General features: G+C 40.9%; 1 protein-coding gene across 5 annotated transcripts in view; it reads left to right on the top strand.

The window, feature by feature from the left end:
* The window catches only part of fbxo10 (F-box protein 10), a 52,065-nt gene that overhangs the window by 926 nt on the left and 35,013 nt on the right, over positions 1 to 16,126 (top strand). For 2 of the 5 annotated variants that reach the window (XM_072589530.1, XM_072589501.1), the window contains exons 2-3: positions 8,862 to 9,452; positions 11,768 to 12,628. In XM_072589530.1, the coding sequence (XP_072445631.1) occupies positions 8,868 to 9,452; positions 11,768 to 12,628 (1,446 nt within the window). In that variant the 5' untranslated portion in view covers positions 8,862 to 8,867. Of the gene's footprint in view, positions 1 to 2,939; positions 2,986 to 6,222; positions 6,398 to 8,849; positions 9,453 to 11,767; positions 12,629 to 16,126 lie in introns of all 5 variants that reach the window. The other 3 variants (XM_072589511.1, XM_072589495.1, XM_072589520.1) reach the window with 3 other exon arrangements.

Here is a 16,126-nt window from a genome sequence, read left to right on the forward strand (position 1 = left end):
TCTTGGAAGTTACGACCGAGTTTGCTTTCACTGTGTCCCAACCCCTTATTTTCAAGCAGTTTATTGTAGATCATGCCAACTTGCTGCATTAAATAAGTTTCATTGTGTACTGCATGGTTCTTTTTATTTCCCGGTTGCCTTAAATCTGTGTTCTCTGGTCACAACTCTTCTGACAAAGTCCTTTTATGATTTTTACCACTTCTAGCAAACCTGTTAATTGCTGTGCTTGAAGGAGAACTATCCAAACTTTTCTAGTCTGTCATCACTGACAGCATTCTTATAAATCTCTCTGACATCCCAAGGTCTTGGCATCCTTTCTTAATGTGTAGTGCCCAGAGCTAAACTTATTTCAGCTGAGGCCAAATTAGTATTTTATAATGTGACCAACAGTTTTCTTTGCATTTAAAGAAACTGGACAGAGAAATTGTGTCAGATTCAAATTCCAATGCGCTGTTTCCAAACTCCCCCCTGTCTTAAACAATATGCTACATGAACACTTATTTTGAACATTCTGTTAGGTAATTTGACAAGGGGACACAATTGGAACTTGGTAACATGAGAAAACTCTTAAATCATATCAGTAATAACAGCTCTTTAATGGGTGAACTCATGAACTCTTTTTAGCTGTAATATTGAAATACAGCCACTGTTAATATCATTGCCAGACTGATTAATTGTACATGCGATAGTTTGTGATGTTTTGAGAGATGATTACATGTACAGGGCTCTGGTGAGACCGCACCTGGAGCATTGTGTGCAGTTTTGGTCTCCAAATTTGAGGAAGGACATTCTGGCTATTGAGGGAGTGTAGCGTAGGTTGATAAGGTCAGTTCCCAGAATGGTGGAACTATATATGTTGAAAGATTGGAGCGACTGGGCTTGTATACACTTGGGTTTAGAAGGATGAGAGGGCATCTAATTGAGATGTATAAGATTATTAAAGGATTGGACACTGTGGAGGCAGGAAGCATGTTTCCGCTGATGGGTGAGTCTAGAACCAGAGGACACAGTTTAAAAATAAGGGATAGGCCATTTAGATTATATTATATTAGATTAGACTACTTACAGTGTGGAAACAGGCCCTTCGGCCCAAGAAGTCCACACCGACCCTCCGAAGAGCAACCCACCCAGACCCTGTGCCACCTAACATTGTGGGCAATTTAGTATGGCCAGTTCACCTAACCTGCACATTTTTGGACTATGGGAGGAAACCCACACAGACACAGAGAACGTGCAAACTCCACACAGACAGTTGCCTGAGCCGGGAATTGAACCAGGAGTTGAGGAGAAACTACGTCACCCAGAGAGTGGTGGATATATGGAATGGTCTGCCCTAGAAGGCAGTGGAGGCCAAGTCTCTGGATACTTTCAAGAAAGAGATGGATAGAGCTCTTAAGGATAGTGGAATCAAGGGTTATGGGGATAAGGCAGGAACAGAATACTGATTGTGGATGATCAGCCATAACCATAATGAATGGCGATGCTGGCTCGAAGGGCCGAATAGCCTACTCCTGCACCTATTGTCTATTGTTTATGTTTTAAGGATGATCTAAATATAAGGGGTAGCCCATTTGAAATGAGGAAACATATTTTCTTTGAGGGTTATGAATTTTTAGAATTGCTTTCCTCAGTAGTGAATATATAATATTTAAATATCTTTTAAGGCAGAGCAGATATATTCTTGATTACCAAGTAGATAAAAGATTTATTAGGAATGTGCAGGAATGTAGAGTTGAGGTTAAAATCATATCCGCCACCAATCTATTTGAATGGTAGATTGGGCTCAAAGGGCTGAGTAGCCTACTATTGTTCCTTGGTTGTATGATTGAAAGTTCTCTTTTCTTTCAAGCTATTAATGAATATCTCCCAATTTATCTTGGAGTTACGCTTGCTGAGATAAGCCAACTCTGACCAGTAATTGAATATGGAGCGATTCTGCTTGGAATGGTTCAGCACAGCATCTTGTTCTGTATTTATGGAAGGCTTGCCCAGTACAGCTAATTGGTTTGCTTCTTGGCAGGGAATGTTAGTCAATATTCTACTTGCGAGAAATCTGTATAGAATCTTGTTTAAACTCCACTTTGCGAAGTCTGTATAGGTTAGGTGCTTGCCTATCAATTTCCTATTTATTAACTACTGGCAAAGGAGCAAAAAAGATGGGAGGTTAGTACCAGAACTGTGAGGTTATAGTTCAAGAAAGACTGAACAGGGTGTGATGGTTGACATAACGGATTTTAAAATACGTTGGGATTGTATTTTAGTTTATGTTGTATGTAAAAAGCTTTGCTTATTCCTTTTTATCTTTTCCTTTGCATAATAAACTTCTGTTTTATTGTTAAAACCAGTTGTGTAACATTGTGTGCTTGTTATGGTGAAAGACCATCTCATTAAATATATCAAGCCAGATATTGGTCTGGAATATTATTTTGTCCAAACAATAAGGTCAGCTGGGATCATAACATTGGGGAATATAAAACTAGGGATAATCAGTACAAGATAGTCATGAATAAATTAATTAAGCAGAAATGAGTTTCAAATGAGGTGTTGCTAGTCTGGGAGCACATGTTGGTCACTGAGCATTGGTGCTAGTGAACAATACTGTACTTGAATGTACATTAGGCTACAGGGAGCAGAGTCTTAGGTGGACTTAAGTTCATACAAGGTAGAAATTGGGAAACTAATCATGAAAGTCCTGTCTCGAGGTAACAGAATAAGGCTGATGGTTTAAGCTGCAAATGGGCTGAGGCAAGAGCAGATATGTGTAATATTACAGATGCTACAGTAGGCATTCTTGGTGAACCTTAGCTCAGAGTCAAATGGGACATCTAGATTCTGGTTCTGAGAGTGGCCAGGGAGGGAAATAGAATTGAAAGCTAGGAAATGGGGGTTTATGGCGGGATATTCAGACAGTGACTTTGATTTTTCCATTTATCTCCTAGGAAGGACATTTAATAATGAACATCTGACCAGCATGACTGACCAGAGGTATTGTATTGTTGAGAAAGGTGGCACTTGAGGTAGAGCTGTTTGTTGTCAGGATATATGTGAAATCTGACATGCTTTCAAATTATATTGTGGAGAAGCAGCATGCAGATGAGAAATTGAGCGGGGTGCAGGATGGAACCTTGAGGATCTTAACCTATGCAATGACTCAGGGAATAGCAGGACTGATTTCCACTGGACTACCCAGTGAGGCATAACACCTAGTATAGATCTCATTCAGAAGCAAAATTGCCCTCATGGGACTCAGATCAACATAGACGGTGAATTTTGAATGGCAAATTTTACCCATTTTCAATCCTCTCCACTGCTTTCAGTATCTCTTACTATGCGTAATTCTCTGAGATCATGATGCAGAAATAGGAAGATAAGTCTTTGCAAAAGCTTCTCGACCTGTTACTGGATATATATGAATAAAACCCAATGAGGATAGTCCTACCCAGTTGGGCAGAATTGGTGAGATGTTGGAGAAGGGTGATGCGGTCAATCTTGTCAAAGGTTGCAGACAAGTCAAGAATGAGGAATGAGTGTGGTGAGTTAATAGTACCAGATTAACTGGCTGCTTTTCTAATTTATGCTGAAGTTATGAAAGACATTATTTTTGGTGTACACCAGCTCACTGGTACAGTTCTATAAGGTAGCATGCTCCATAAAAGCCTTTGTGAAAAGAGTTGCTGTTGCTTATACCGTGACTACTTGTTTATTCCTCCTGAATATTTGTTTCTGACACTACTTTGACTAATGACCTGGAAGTGAACACAGTTTTGGGGAGTTATTTTTCACATTTGCTGGTGACTAATTAATCCAAGGCTGACTATGTTGGATTAGATCTGAGTTTAACATGCTAATACACAAACTTGGTACGAAGTGAATTTTCACAAACCATGTTAATAACTGAGTGAAAGTGAGAGTTATGTTTGGTGTACTGTCACAAATCCGTTTTTGTACCTGTTTCTGAATTGTGATGATATTCATCCAACAACCAAGTTACAATAAGTGAAATTTCTTTAACAGTCTGATAACTATTGCAAACTAAGCTTATGTTTTACATCTCAAAAGAATTACGGGTAGTGAGAGGATTGAAAATGGGTAAAATTTGCCATTCAAAATTTACTGTCTATGTTGATCTGAGTCCCACGAGGGCAATTTTGCTTCTGAATGAAATCTATACTAGTTGTTATGCCTCACTGGATAGTCCAGTGGAAATCAGTCCTGCTATTCCCTGAGTCATTGCATAGGTTAAGATTTTAAGAAGTACACAATTCCCCAATTTACCTGATTTTCAGTCCCAAGTTCATGGACCAGGTTTCTGGACTTAACAATAATTATATTTGTTATTAATAAATAAACTCTGGCTACAGAGGAACAGTTATGAACCATCAGCATACAGTTCTACTATTTAAAACTCTAACCCCTTTTTTAAACTCCCCCTCTACATGTGCAGATGGACAGGGAAATAAAACCTGGGTGTATTGGGCAGAGGAAAAGATTGGGAAGGCAATTCAGTGATCTCTGTTCAGAGGGTTTGCTGACATGATTTTCATGCTGATCTGATACTTTCACTTGTTTTCAGAAGATACGTGATTGGTTCATACTTATGAAAGTCTGTGACACGTTAATTAAGAGTCTCAGCTTACAGCAACTGCTGAAGGAAAAATAGTTGTTTCAAATTTAGTGTTTTTTTTTCTACAGAGAATGTTTACAACTTCCTGAGATTTTGGAGATCTGATGACCTCTCACTGCCTTACTTTTACCCCTAAGTTATTCACCTACCTGGGAACCAATCATATGGTTGTCGGCAGACACAAGATTTTTGTCAATTACTCATCACTAGTCCACAGACCAATTTAGCTGTCAGTTGTTGGCTGAATCACCATTCATACCATCTGCATGAACCTCTAGCTCATCTGCAAATCATCCACCACAACCTGAACCAGTAGCTGTGTAAACAGTATTTACAATGAGCTTTATTGATGAGGTTACTTCCTTTGAAAACTGCAACAATCCCTTAACAATCTTTGTTTTATCAAACTGTTATTTGCCTACTATATCCAAGATCAAAACTACAGAAAAATTAAAAAGGCATTGTAGGGCTTGCGTAGAAAATCTAGGATAACCCTTTAATGTTCAGTGTTTCAGTGCCCTAAAATGCTTTCTTTTGGTTGAGAAAAGGTTCTGTCCTCCTATTTGGAAAACCGCATGGGTGTCCTGGGTAACATAGAATGTTACAGCGGAGTACAGGCCCTTCGGCACTCAATGTTGCGCCAACCTATGAAATTAATCTGATGCCCATCTAACCTACATCGTTCCATTATCATCCAGATGTCCATTTAAATGTCCTTTACGTCGGCGAGTCTACTATAGTTGCAGTCAGGCTATTCCATGCCCTTACGACTCTTTGAGTAAAGAACCTACCCCTGATATCGGTCTTAAATCTGTCACCCCACAATTTAAAGCAATGTCCCCTTGTGTTAGTCTTCACCATCTAAGGAAAAAGGCTCTCACTGTCCACCCTATCTACCCTCTGATTATCTTATACGTCTCGATTAAGTCACCTCTCAACTTTCTTCTCTCCAAAGAAAACAGCCTCCATTCCCTCAGCCTTTCCTCGTAAGACCTTCCTTCCATACCAGGCAACAGCCTAATAAATCTCCTCTGAACCATTTCCAAAGCTTCCACATCCTTCCTATAATACTCCAGGTTTGACCTTACCAGTGTCTTGGACAGCTGAAGCATGACCGCGTGGCCCTGAAACTCAATCCCCCACCAAAAAATGTCAACACACTGTAAGCCTTCTTAACAATGCTATCAGCCTAGGTGGCAATTTTCAGGGATTTATGCACCTGGACACCAAGGTCTCTCTCTTCATCTACACTGCCAAGTAGTTTACCATTATCCCAGTACCCTGCATTCCTGTTACTTCTTCCAAAGTGAACTACCTCACACTTTTTCGCATTAAACTCCATTTGCCACTTCTCAGCCCAGCTCTGCATCTTATCTATGTCCCTTTGTAATCCACAACATCCTTTGGCACTATCCACAACTCTGCCTATCTTCGTATCATCTGCAAATTTACTAAACCATCCTTCTACACCCATATCCAGATCATTATAAGAATTACAAACAGCAGTGGCCCCAAAACAGACCTGTGCGTCACACCACTGGTAACTGAGCTCCAGAATAAACATTTCCCATCAACCACCATCCTCTGTTGTCTTTCAGCTAGCCGATTTCTGATCCAAACTGCTAAATCACCTTCAATCTCGAAACTCCTTATTTTGTGCAATAGCCTACCATGTGGAACCTTATCAAATGTCTGATTGACGTCCATATACACCACATCAACCGCCTTATCTTCATCCACCTGTTTTGTCACCTTCTCGAAGAACTCAATAAGGTTAGTGAAGCACAACCTACCCTTCACAAAACCATGTTGACTATCCCTAATCAAATATTCCTTTTCAGATAATTATAAATCCTATTTCCTACAACCTTTTCCAACACCTTACCCACAACCGAAGTAAGGCTTACTGGCCTATAATTACCAGGATTGTCCTGACTCCCCTTCTTAAACAAGGGAACAACATTCACTATCTTCCAGTCTTCTGGCACTATTCCTGTCGACAATGATGACATAAAGATCAAAGCCAAAGGCTCTGAAATCTCCTCCCTGACTTCCCAGAGAATCCGAGGATAAATCCCATCCGGCCCCGAGGTCTTATCTATTTTCAGATCTTCCAAAATTTCCAAAACCTCCCCTTTGTCAACCTCCATCCCATCTAATCTTGTAGCCTGTATCTCCGTATCCTCACTAACATTGCCCTTTTCCAATGTGAATACTGATGAAAAGTATTCATTAAGCGCTTCTCCTATGTCCTCAGATTCCACACACAACTTTCCACTAATGACCCTAATCTTACCCCAGTCATTTTTTTTTTATTCCTGATACAACTATAGAAGATCAAGGTTTTCCTTTATTCTATCCGCCAACATCTTCTCATGTCCCCTCCTAGCTCTTCTCAGCCCTCTCTTTAGATCTTTTCTTGCTAACTTGTAACTCTCAAGTTCCCGAACTGAGCCTTCATGCCTCATCCTCACATAAACCTACTTCTTTCTCTTGTCAAGAGCTTCAACTTGTTTAGTAAACCATGGCTCCCTCTCTTGACAACTGCCTCCCTGCCTGATAGGTATATACTTATCAAGGACCCACAATAGCTGTTCCTTGACTAAGCTCCACATTTCAAGAGTAACCATTGCCTGCATTTTCCTTTTCCCATCCTATGCATCCTAAATCTTGTCTGATCACATCAGAATTGCCTTTCCCCAAGTTTTACCTCTTTCCCTGTGGTATATACCTATCCCTGCCCATTGCTATTGTAAACCTCACCGAATTGTGGTCACTATTGCCAAAGTGCTCACCTACCTCCAAATCTAACACCTGGCTGGGTTAATTCCCCAGTACCAAATCCAATATGGCATCATCCTTTGGCCTGTATACATACTGTCAGAAAACCCTCTTGCAGACAATTGAACAAAACCTGACCTATCTGAACTACTTGAACTATAGTATTCCCAGTCAATGTTGTGGAAGTTGACATTCCCCATTACAACTACCCTGTTACTCTGCTCCTATCAAGAATCATCTTTGCTATCCTTTCTTGTACATCCCTGGATCAATTCAGAGGCCTATAGAAAACTTTGAACCTCTCCTGTTTCTAATCTCAGCCCAAACTACCTCAGAGGATGAGTCCTCAAACGCTATCTGCTGAAATACTACCTTTGATTAACAATGCCACCCCCTACCCCCCCCTCTCTTTTACCATCTAAACATCTACATCCCGGAATCTGCAACAACCAGTCCTGTGCCTCCTCTGGCCATGTCTCTGAAATGGCCAAGACATCAAAGTCCCAGGCACCAATCCATGCTGCAAGGTCACCCATCTAATTCCGGGTGCTCCTGGCATTGAAGTACACACATTTCAAACCAACATCCTGATTGCCTGTGTCCTCTCGCGACCTTGTAAACCTATCCCTGACTTCACTACCCTTAACCTCCTGTACACTGAAACTACAATTCAGGTTCCCATTCCCCAGCTACATTAGTTTAACCAACCCCCCCCCACCCTCGAAATGTATTAGCAAAACTTCTCCCCCCTCCCCCCCCCCAGAATATTGATACCCCTCTGGTTCAGTTGTAGACCATTCTGTTTGTAGAGGTCCCACCTTCCCCAGAAAGCGCTCCAATTATCCAAGAATCCGAAACTCTTCCCTCCTGCACCATCCCTGTAGCTATGTGTTCAACTCCTCTCTCTCCCTATTCCTCTTCTCGGTAGCATGTGGCATGGGTAACAAACCAGAGATAACAACAATGTCCTACCTCTAGGCTTCCTCCCTAGCTCCTGAGTTTCTGCCTTCGATCCCCATCTTTTTTCCTGCCTATGTCATTCGTGCCTACGTGGGCCACGACTTGGGGCTCCTCCCCCTTCCCCTCTGAGCAACAGGGGCAGACTCTGCACCAGAGGCCTGTGCCCCATTGCTTATCCCTGGTATGTCGTCTTTTCCGCCCCCCCCCATCCAAAACCGTATACTTGTTGTTGAGGGGCACCACTACAGGAGATCCCTGCACTTTCCTATCCCTGATGGTGACCCATCTACCTCCTTCACATGGCTGTGGAATAACTACCTCCCTGTAACATAAATCTCTTAAATAATATCTGTAAAACTGATCTTATTGCTATTTCTGCACAATATTGGTTATGTAATACATTGTTATGTTTCATTATCATTTATAGGTGTTAACAAAATTTTGAAGACTCTGCACTATATGAATGCATTTTTTTAATGGTCAGTTTAATTCACAGGTGACGATGGAGATTAGTGGTCTCCCACTGGAGTTGTGGCGCCTGATTCTGGCCTATTTACCTCTCCCAGACCTGGGTCGCTGCTGTGTCGTGTGCAGAGCCTGGTATGAACTGATTATCAGCCTGGATAATACCAGATGGAGACAGCTGTGTCTTGGATGCAGTGAGTGCAAACACCCAAATTGGCCGAATCAGCCTGATATTGAGCCTCATTCTTGGCGGGAGGCTTTTAGGCAACACCATTTAACTTCAAAAATCTGGACTAGAAATGCTCAAGACCTGGAATCCTCAAATTGCTTGTATTTATTTAGGAGGAAGAAGGATAGAAAAACTATATTTGTAGGTCCAGCAAGTGAACATGTAAACCTCAGGAGTGCCTTATCAGTTGCCAATGTGTATGATAAGATCATTATTTCACCTGGAGTATATGAAGAACAGAATGAGGTGACACTGAAAGTCCCGGTGGAAATAATTGGACAGGGAAAGCTTGGAGATGTGGCACTCCTTGTTAGCTTTGACCAACACTGTCCAACTGCACGACTATGCAATCTGGTCCTCATGCCTGCATGGTTCACACCTATTGTGTACAAGGTGAGCAATCATTTTAGAATATCGAAAATAATTTAGGAATCATTAGTTGAAACAATGCTAAATGACCTTCAATCCCATTAGTTGCATGCTATAATGGTCATAAGGTTGATGACTAATCCTATCAATTAGCCTCTATAAATTGATCTGTAACAGATGCAGCAATGAAGAGCATTGTTCCAAAGTTACCTATTCTTCCCAGACATGCAGTATTCGCCATACATCATAGTCTCACATCGCTCATATACAGTATGATCGGTGGGTATTCTTATCCCAATTTAAGCAGCTATTTTCCTTAGGAGGAGATTTTGCACTTTAAGAAACCGGAATTCCACACTGGATTAATATGTGGTGCTGTGAGGTATTTTATCAAATCCTACAATTCAAGTTGTATTCCAGTGCATTCAATTCCATCTCATTAAACAATTGACTACCTTGATCATTTAGAATGTGTTTTTACTTTGTGTGACCGTTTGTACTCTTTTCTTTCTCTCTTCCCCCCCCCCCCCCCCCCCCCCCCGCAAGTGAGTGGTGTTAATGCTTGGAAGTAGAATCCATTCAGTCTCCTCAGTGTGAGTGGGCACTGCCAATCACTGACTAACACCATTGGCTATATTTCCTGCACCAGCCACCCTGAGTTAGGTTGTCGGTTTAATATTAGGAAATTCCTAATTTGCATTGCATTAATTCTTTTATGTAAAGTCTTTGTAACCAATAGAGGAGATGATTGTCCCTGGTAGTCTGGATGAATTTGAAACCAGGTTTGAGAAAATTAGAGTTTCATGTAATGTACACCCAGTCCCAAGAAAATGTATATAAAAGTAAGGAGCCTTTTACCAATACAGTATACTTAGTGATCATCCTTCAGCTGAATGCAGCAGCGCATTTTGAAAATGAAGGTTGAGTAAATGCAACAAAGACTGTGGTTGTCTGGCCTTTTATGAAGCTGCAGGTTTATGGATTTAGGACCTGTAGGCTCAATCTAGATTGTTGTGTACTTTTCCTTGCTGAACTACATCCAATTTCCTACATTTAAGAGCTTTGTGAGTTAAGGTTACTGTAGTAATATAAATCTGTCAGACATTAGAATCTCTTGTGTACTTGCCTAGTAATGGTTCAGTTTAAATCTGGTGAGGGATGGGAGGGTTTTATTGGCCAGTAATAGATGTATGCATTTATCACTTTCTTGGCAACTAGCTGAGAAGTAGGCCGTAAATGTATTTGCCCTCATTGTTCTGGCCTTCCCAAAAACAATAATCCTTCCTTGTCTTGTCCCACGTTCATGGAGTGGATACCATCTACCAGTGCAAAACCAATTGTCTCTCTCTAATAAAGATGCCTATGGATCTTTGTAGATAATAGCTCCTTACATTAGTCATTAAACATAACGATTTAGCTGGTGCTTTGACACAGAATCTTGATTTAAAAAAATTTGGAGTGTAGGTTAATCAGATGAATTTGGTGCTGCACAATTATTTAATCACTAAAACATTACAACCACTATAAGTCATACTTAGTTTCACACCTGAATTCCTGATGTATGTTTCTGTCGCACAAAGCCCTTTGCAGTGAATGAAGAAATCATATGTCAATCATAGACCATTTGAAAATTGTTTGTGTATGTACAAGATACTTTATTTTCTATTGTACTAGACAAGTAACCCTTGGGACTGCAAGTTAAAATGCCAGTAATTCATCTGGTAATTGGCAAAGGTAATGGCCTAGTGGTATTATCGCTGGACTGTTAATTCAGAGACCCAGATAATGTTCTGGGAACCTGGGTTCAAATCCCACCATGGTAGATGATGGAATTTGAATTCAATAAAAATCTGGAATTAAGAATCTAATTGCCAATTGTCGGACAAACCCATCTGGTTCACAAATGTCCTTCAGGAAAGGAAATGCTATCTTTACCTGGTCTGGTCTACATGTGACTCCAGACCCACAACAATTGGGAATGGGCAATAAATACTACCTAGCCAGCGATACCCTCTTACTGTGAATCAGTAGAGAAAAACTGATGGGTGGGAGTCAGAAACATGACTGTGGAAACTGTTGGCTTATTTAAAACCCAGATGGTTCATTTGATGCCCTTCAGGAAGGGAGGACCTGCTATTTCTACCGCATCTGGGTCTAATGCAGGTTACTATTTCCATGTCATGTGGTTGATTCAATGCTCTCTGAGCAGGTAGGATTGAACAGTAAGTGTTGGCATGTTAGTGCGACTCCACTTAAAGAAAGAAAACCAAAAAGGACAGTCTTAGTTTAATGTGATGTTCATGATCACACATGTTGACTTTGTCACTTTTAATCAACAGACAATGTCCGGCCATGTCCAATTTGACAACTGCAATATAGAAAATGGGCAGCTGCAGATCCACGCCCCTGGAACCTGTCAAGTGAGGTTTTGTACTTTCAGCCAGTCTAGCATCAGTTTCCACAACGTTGCTCTCAGTATAATTGAAAACTGTGAGTTCAATGGAAGTGAGAGCACATCGGTGACTGTAGAGGGCTCTGGACTGACTGAGAGAAACTGGGCCTGCAAACATCTGGCCGTGGCTGCCAAATCCAACTCTCTTTTGAATGTGCCAAGCCAAGCACTTTCAAATGCTTGTAGCTCTGAAAATCATTGTCAGCATTCATCGAGCAGCTTTAGAACATTTGAATTGAACGATAATGTGACTGGTTCACGCCATGCTTCAGCCTCCAAACAAAATATCCAGAAACCCTGCATGAGAGATGGTCAGTGTAATGGAGAAGGATGCATTACAAAACGGAGTCCTTGTGAGGGGGACGTCATTACCTTAGAGACTGATTACAGTGACAGTGAAATGAGCACATGCAGTGAGAATGAAGACGATGAGCAATCTGTATATAAACTCTCTTACCAATCCCATGGTCTGAGTCGCCTTTTGGCAAGGACCAATCCGTTTAGGTCTCAAAAGAAGGGAACTGACCTCTTGCAAATGGATTTGGAGTTAAAAACTCTGCAAAAGGAGCTGCAGAAGGATAAAGAGGCTCAGGTTCTTGCCAGCAGCCTACATGGCTGCTTAATCCGGAAGTGCCTGTTTCGGGATGGAAAAGGTGGTGTGTTTGTCTGCAGTCAAGGACAAGCTAGACTGGAATGTAATATCTTCAGAAATCTGAGTTATGCCGTGCGATGCATCCAAAATGCCAAGGTACAATTGAGGACCATGATTTCAATTACACTTGGGCAAAGTTCAAGTTTTTAACATCAGGCCAGGTCTTTAACACTTCAGGATGTTGCAGTCTGATGAAATGGGCAGATACTTTATCGTTCCAATTTAGTGCTGTGAAATTATGCCGTATAGGAGAAAGAATGAGCAGTGATATTATGAACTAAATGATCCCAGTTTTGAATGGGGTGCAGGACCAGGAAACTTGGGTTTATGTACATTTTTGAACCTTGCAAAACAAGTCCTTTAAGTTTTGCTTTTAAAAAAACTATATGGGATCCTTGGCTTTATTGGTTGAGAACAGAAATAATGAAGTTATACTAAATATTTCTAAAATGCTGAAGCAATATCTCAATTTCTGGGTGCCATACTTTAGAAGGATGCCAAAGCTTTGGGGAGAGTGCAGAGGAGCATTTACTAGTATTTAATGGGATGACATGTCTCAATTATGAGGAAAGACTTGAGCACTTGGACTTGCTGTCCTTAAAGCCGAGAAGGTACAGGGGAGTTATATAAACTGTTTACATTTATGAAAGGTTTGGTAGAGTAAATAAGGAAAACTGACTCTAATGGAGAGGGTGATTTTTTTTTAAAAAAAGCATACAGACTTGAGATGGCAAAAGAAGGAAGAAGTGTTTTGTTTTATGCACCAAGGTATGATGACATGGAGTGCACCAGCAGAATACATAGTGAAAGTAAACTTCATTGAAATTTTTGAAAGGGAATTTGATAAATACCTGAAAATTGGGGGAGGTAGGACTAAACAGATAAATATTGCAAAAAGCCTAGAAAGGCTGAATAGACCAGATAATGACTATGAGGAAATTCAGCTTTCAAAAATCTTTTTTATTTAAACCTTTAAAAATAGATCCTTCCAAGAACAGAATAATTAGGAGTAAAAATAAGTTGTTTAATCTTCCTCAAGCCTGCTCTGCATTTGATAATATTGCGGTTGTTCAGACTGTGATCTCAACTCCACTTGCCTGGTTATCCCACAGAACCTTCGGGCGTCTCTTATTGGTCATAAATCTGTTTAATTCAGCCTTGAATACATTCAGTGACGCAGCCTCCACTGTTCTCTGGGGAAGAGAATTCCACAGACTAACAGCCCTCTAAGAGGAAAAAGAATTCCCCTAATCTCCGTGTCAAATGGGAAATGACTCATGTTTATACTTTGTCTTCTGGTTCCAGTCTCCCCACGAGTTAAAACTCCTCTCAGCATCCATCCTGTTAAGCCCCTCAAAATCATATCTGTTCCAATATGATCATAGCTAATTCTTCTAAATCTAATGGGTATTAGCCAAACATGCTCAATCTTTTCTCCTTCCCAGGAATCAATCCGGTAAACTGCTGCTATCAATTCTCCACTGCTTCTAACTGAACTCAAGGTTATAGTCTAAGGCCCTGCACTGCTGTAGCAACACTTCCCTGCTTTCACGTTTGACTCCTTTGCCAGGAAATGTCAACATTTTGTTTGTTTTCCTAATTACTTGCTGTACCTTCATACTCCATTTTAATGTTTGGTGTACTAGAATACACTGACCCATCTGAGCCATAAAGCTTTGCAATCTCTCCCCAGTCAAATGAGATGTTGCTTTTTGATTTTTTTTTTCCTGCCTAAATGGACACTTTCACATGTTTGGAGAAAGGGAGGACTGCAGATGCTGGAGAATGTGTGGTAGCGGAAAAGCACACCAGGTCAGGTAGCATCCGAGGGGCCGGAGAATTGACATTTCGGGCTTGTGTCCATAACATTGACTCTCAAGTTCACATTTTTGGTTTGTGTGTGGAATGAGCTATCAGAAGAAGTGGTACATGCAGGTGCAGTTACAACATTTTAAAAGACACTTGAATAAGAAAGGTTTAGAGGGATATGGGCCAAAGGGAAGCAAGTGGGACTAGTTTGGTTGGGCAACTTGGTCGGCATGGACTAGTTGGACTGAAGGGTCTATTTCTGTCCTGTATCACTCTGACTGTTTTCAAGAGGAAACATACTTTCCAACTTCTCTTTTGCTACCTGTGTTACATGGAGATTCCTGTATTTAGTTCTACCATCATTGAAGTGCCCTGCATTCAGTTCCTGATTTAGTTGCATGTGAGACATATAAGCTGTGGCCTGGATTAGAGTGGTGCTGGAAAAGCGCAGCAGGTCAGGCAGCATCCGAGGAGCAGGAAAATCAACATTTTGGGCAAAAGCCCTTCATAAAGAGTCCTGATGAAGGGCTTTTGCCCGACATGTCGATTTCCCTGTTCCTCTGATGCTGCCTGACCTGCTGTGCTTTTCCAGCACCACTCTAATCTAGGCTCTGATTTCCAACATCTGCAGTCCTCACTTTTGCTGAGATAAGCTGTGGCCATCTTTCTGTCCTAAAAGAGCTGCTTTAGTTTTGGGGAGCAATAAGACATCTCTCCGCTGTCTGTCCAAATGAATCTGGGCATCAACTGTTGGTAGATTGTGACCTGACGTGAAACAGAGTCATAGAGATGTACTGCACAGAAACAGACTCTGGTCCAACCCATCCATGCCAACCAGATATCCCAACCTAATCTAGTCCTATTTGCCAGCACTTGGCCCATATCCTTCTAAACCCTTCCTATTCATATACCCATACATATGCCATTTTTGCTCCTTCACAATCTACAGATCCAGCTGATAGCACTGTCTTATTGCTCTTAAAAAAAACTGCTCCAGGCTAACTTAATAGTAATGGTTTACATTTTAAAAATTTAATCAAGAATAAGACATATAATCAAAAAAGAACCCACTCCACTCACTGTTGCAGATATACAGCAAGGCTATACTTAAAATATGCACTTACCTGTTTCTGTGCTCTGGCTGCTCCCAAACAGGTTCCTCTAAGATCAGTTGTGAATTTCGTTGTATGTAAGTTTTCCTGAACACACTCTGATGTCCAGAGATATGAATTCAAACAACAAAGGCAGTAACTAGGTGGTGTAGAACTAAATCTGGATATATGGCATGGTAAAGGATTAGATGAGCATACTTTCCAACACAGATAAAGGATAGGGAAGAGCAAGAATTCTAGCTAATTTTTGTTGGATTTTCCCTTAATTTATCAAGGGCAGAGATCAGTATTATTATTTAACTTGACACCAGTAGCAGCATAGAACATAGAAAAGTACAGCACAGAACAGGCCCTTCGGCCCACTAAGTTGTGCTGAGGATTATTCCTAATCTAAAATAAAATAACATCATTTTTCACCCCTCAATTCACTGCTGTCCATGTGCATGCCCAGCAGTCACTTAAATGTCCCCAATGACTCTGCTTCTACCACCATCACTGGCAGCGCATTTCCATGCATTCACAACTCTCTGTGTAAATAACCTATCTCTGATGTCTCCTCTATACCTTCCTCCTAATATCTTAAAACTATGACTCCTCATGCTATTCAATCCTGCCCTGGGGAAAAGTCTCTTGCTCTTGACTCTATCCATGCCTCTCATTACCTTGTATACCT

Source organism: Chiloscyllium punctatum, chromosome 2 (assembly GCF_047496795.1).
Source record: "Chiloscyllium punctatum isolate Juve2018m chromosome 2, sChiPun1.3, whole genome shotgun sequence".
In the NCBI taxonomy this organism is placed as follows: Eukaryota; Metazoa; Chordata; class Chondrichthyes; order Orectolobiformes; family Hemiscylliidae; genus Chiloscyllium; species Chiloscyllium punctatum.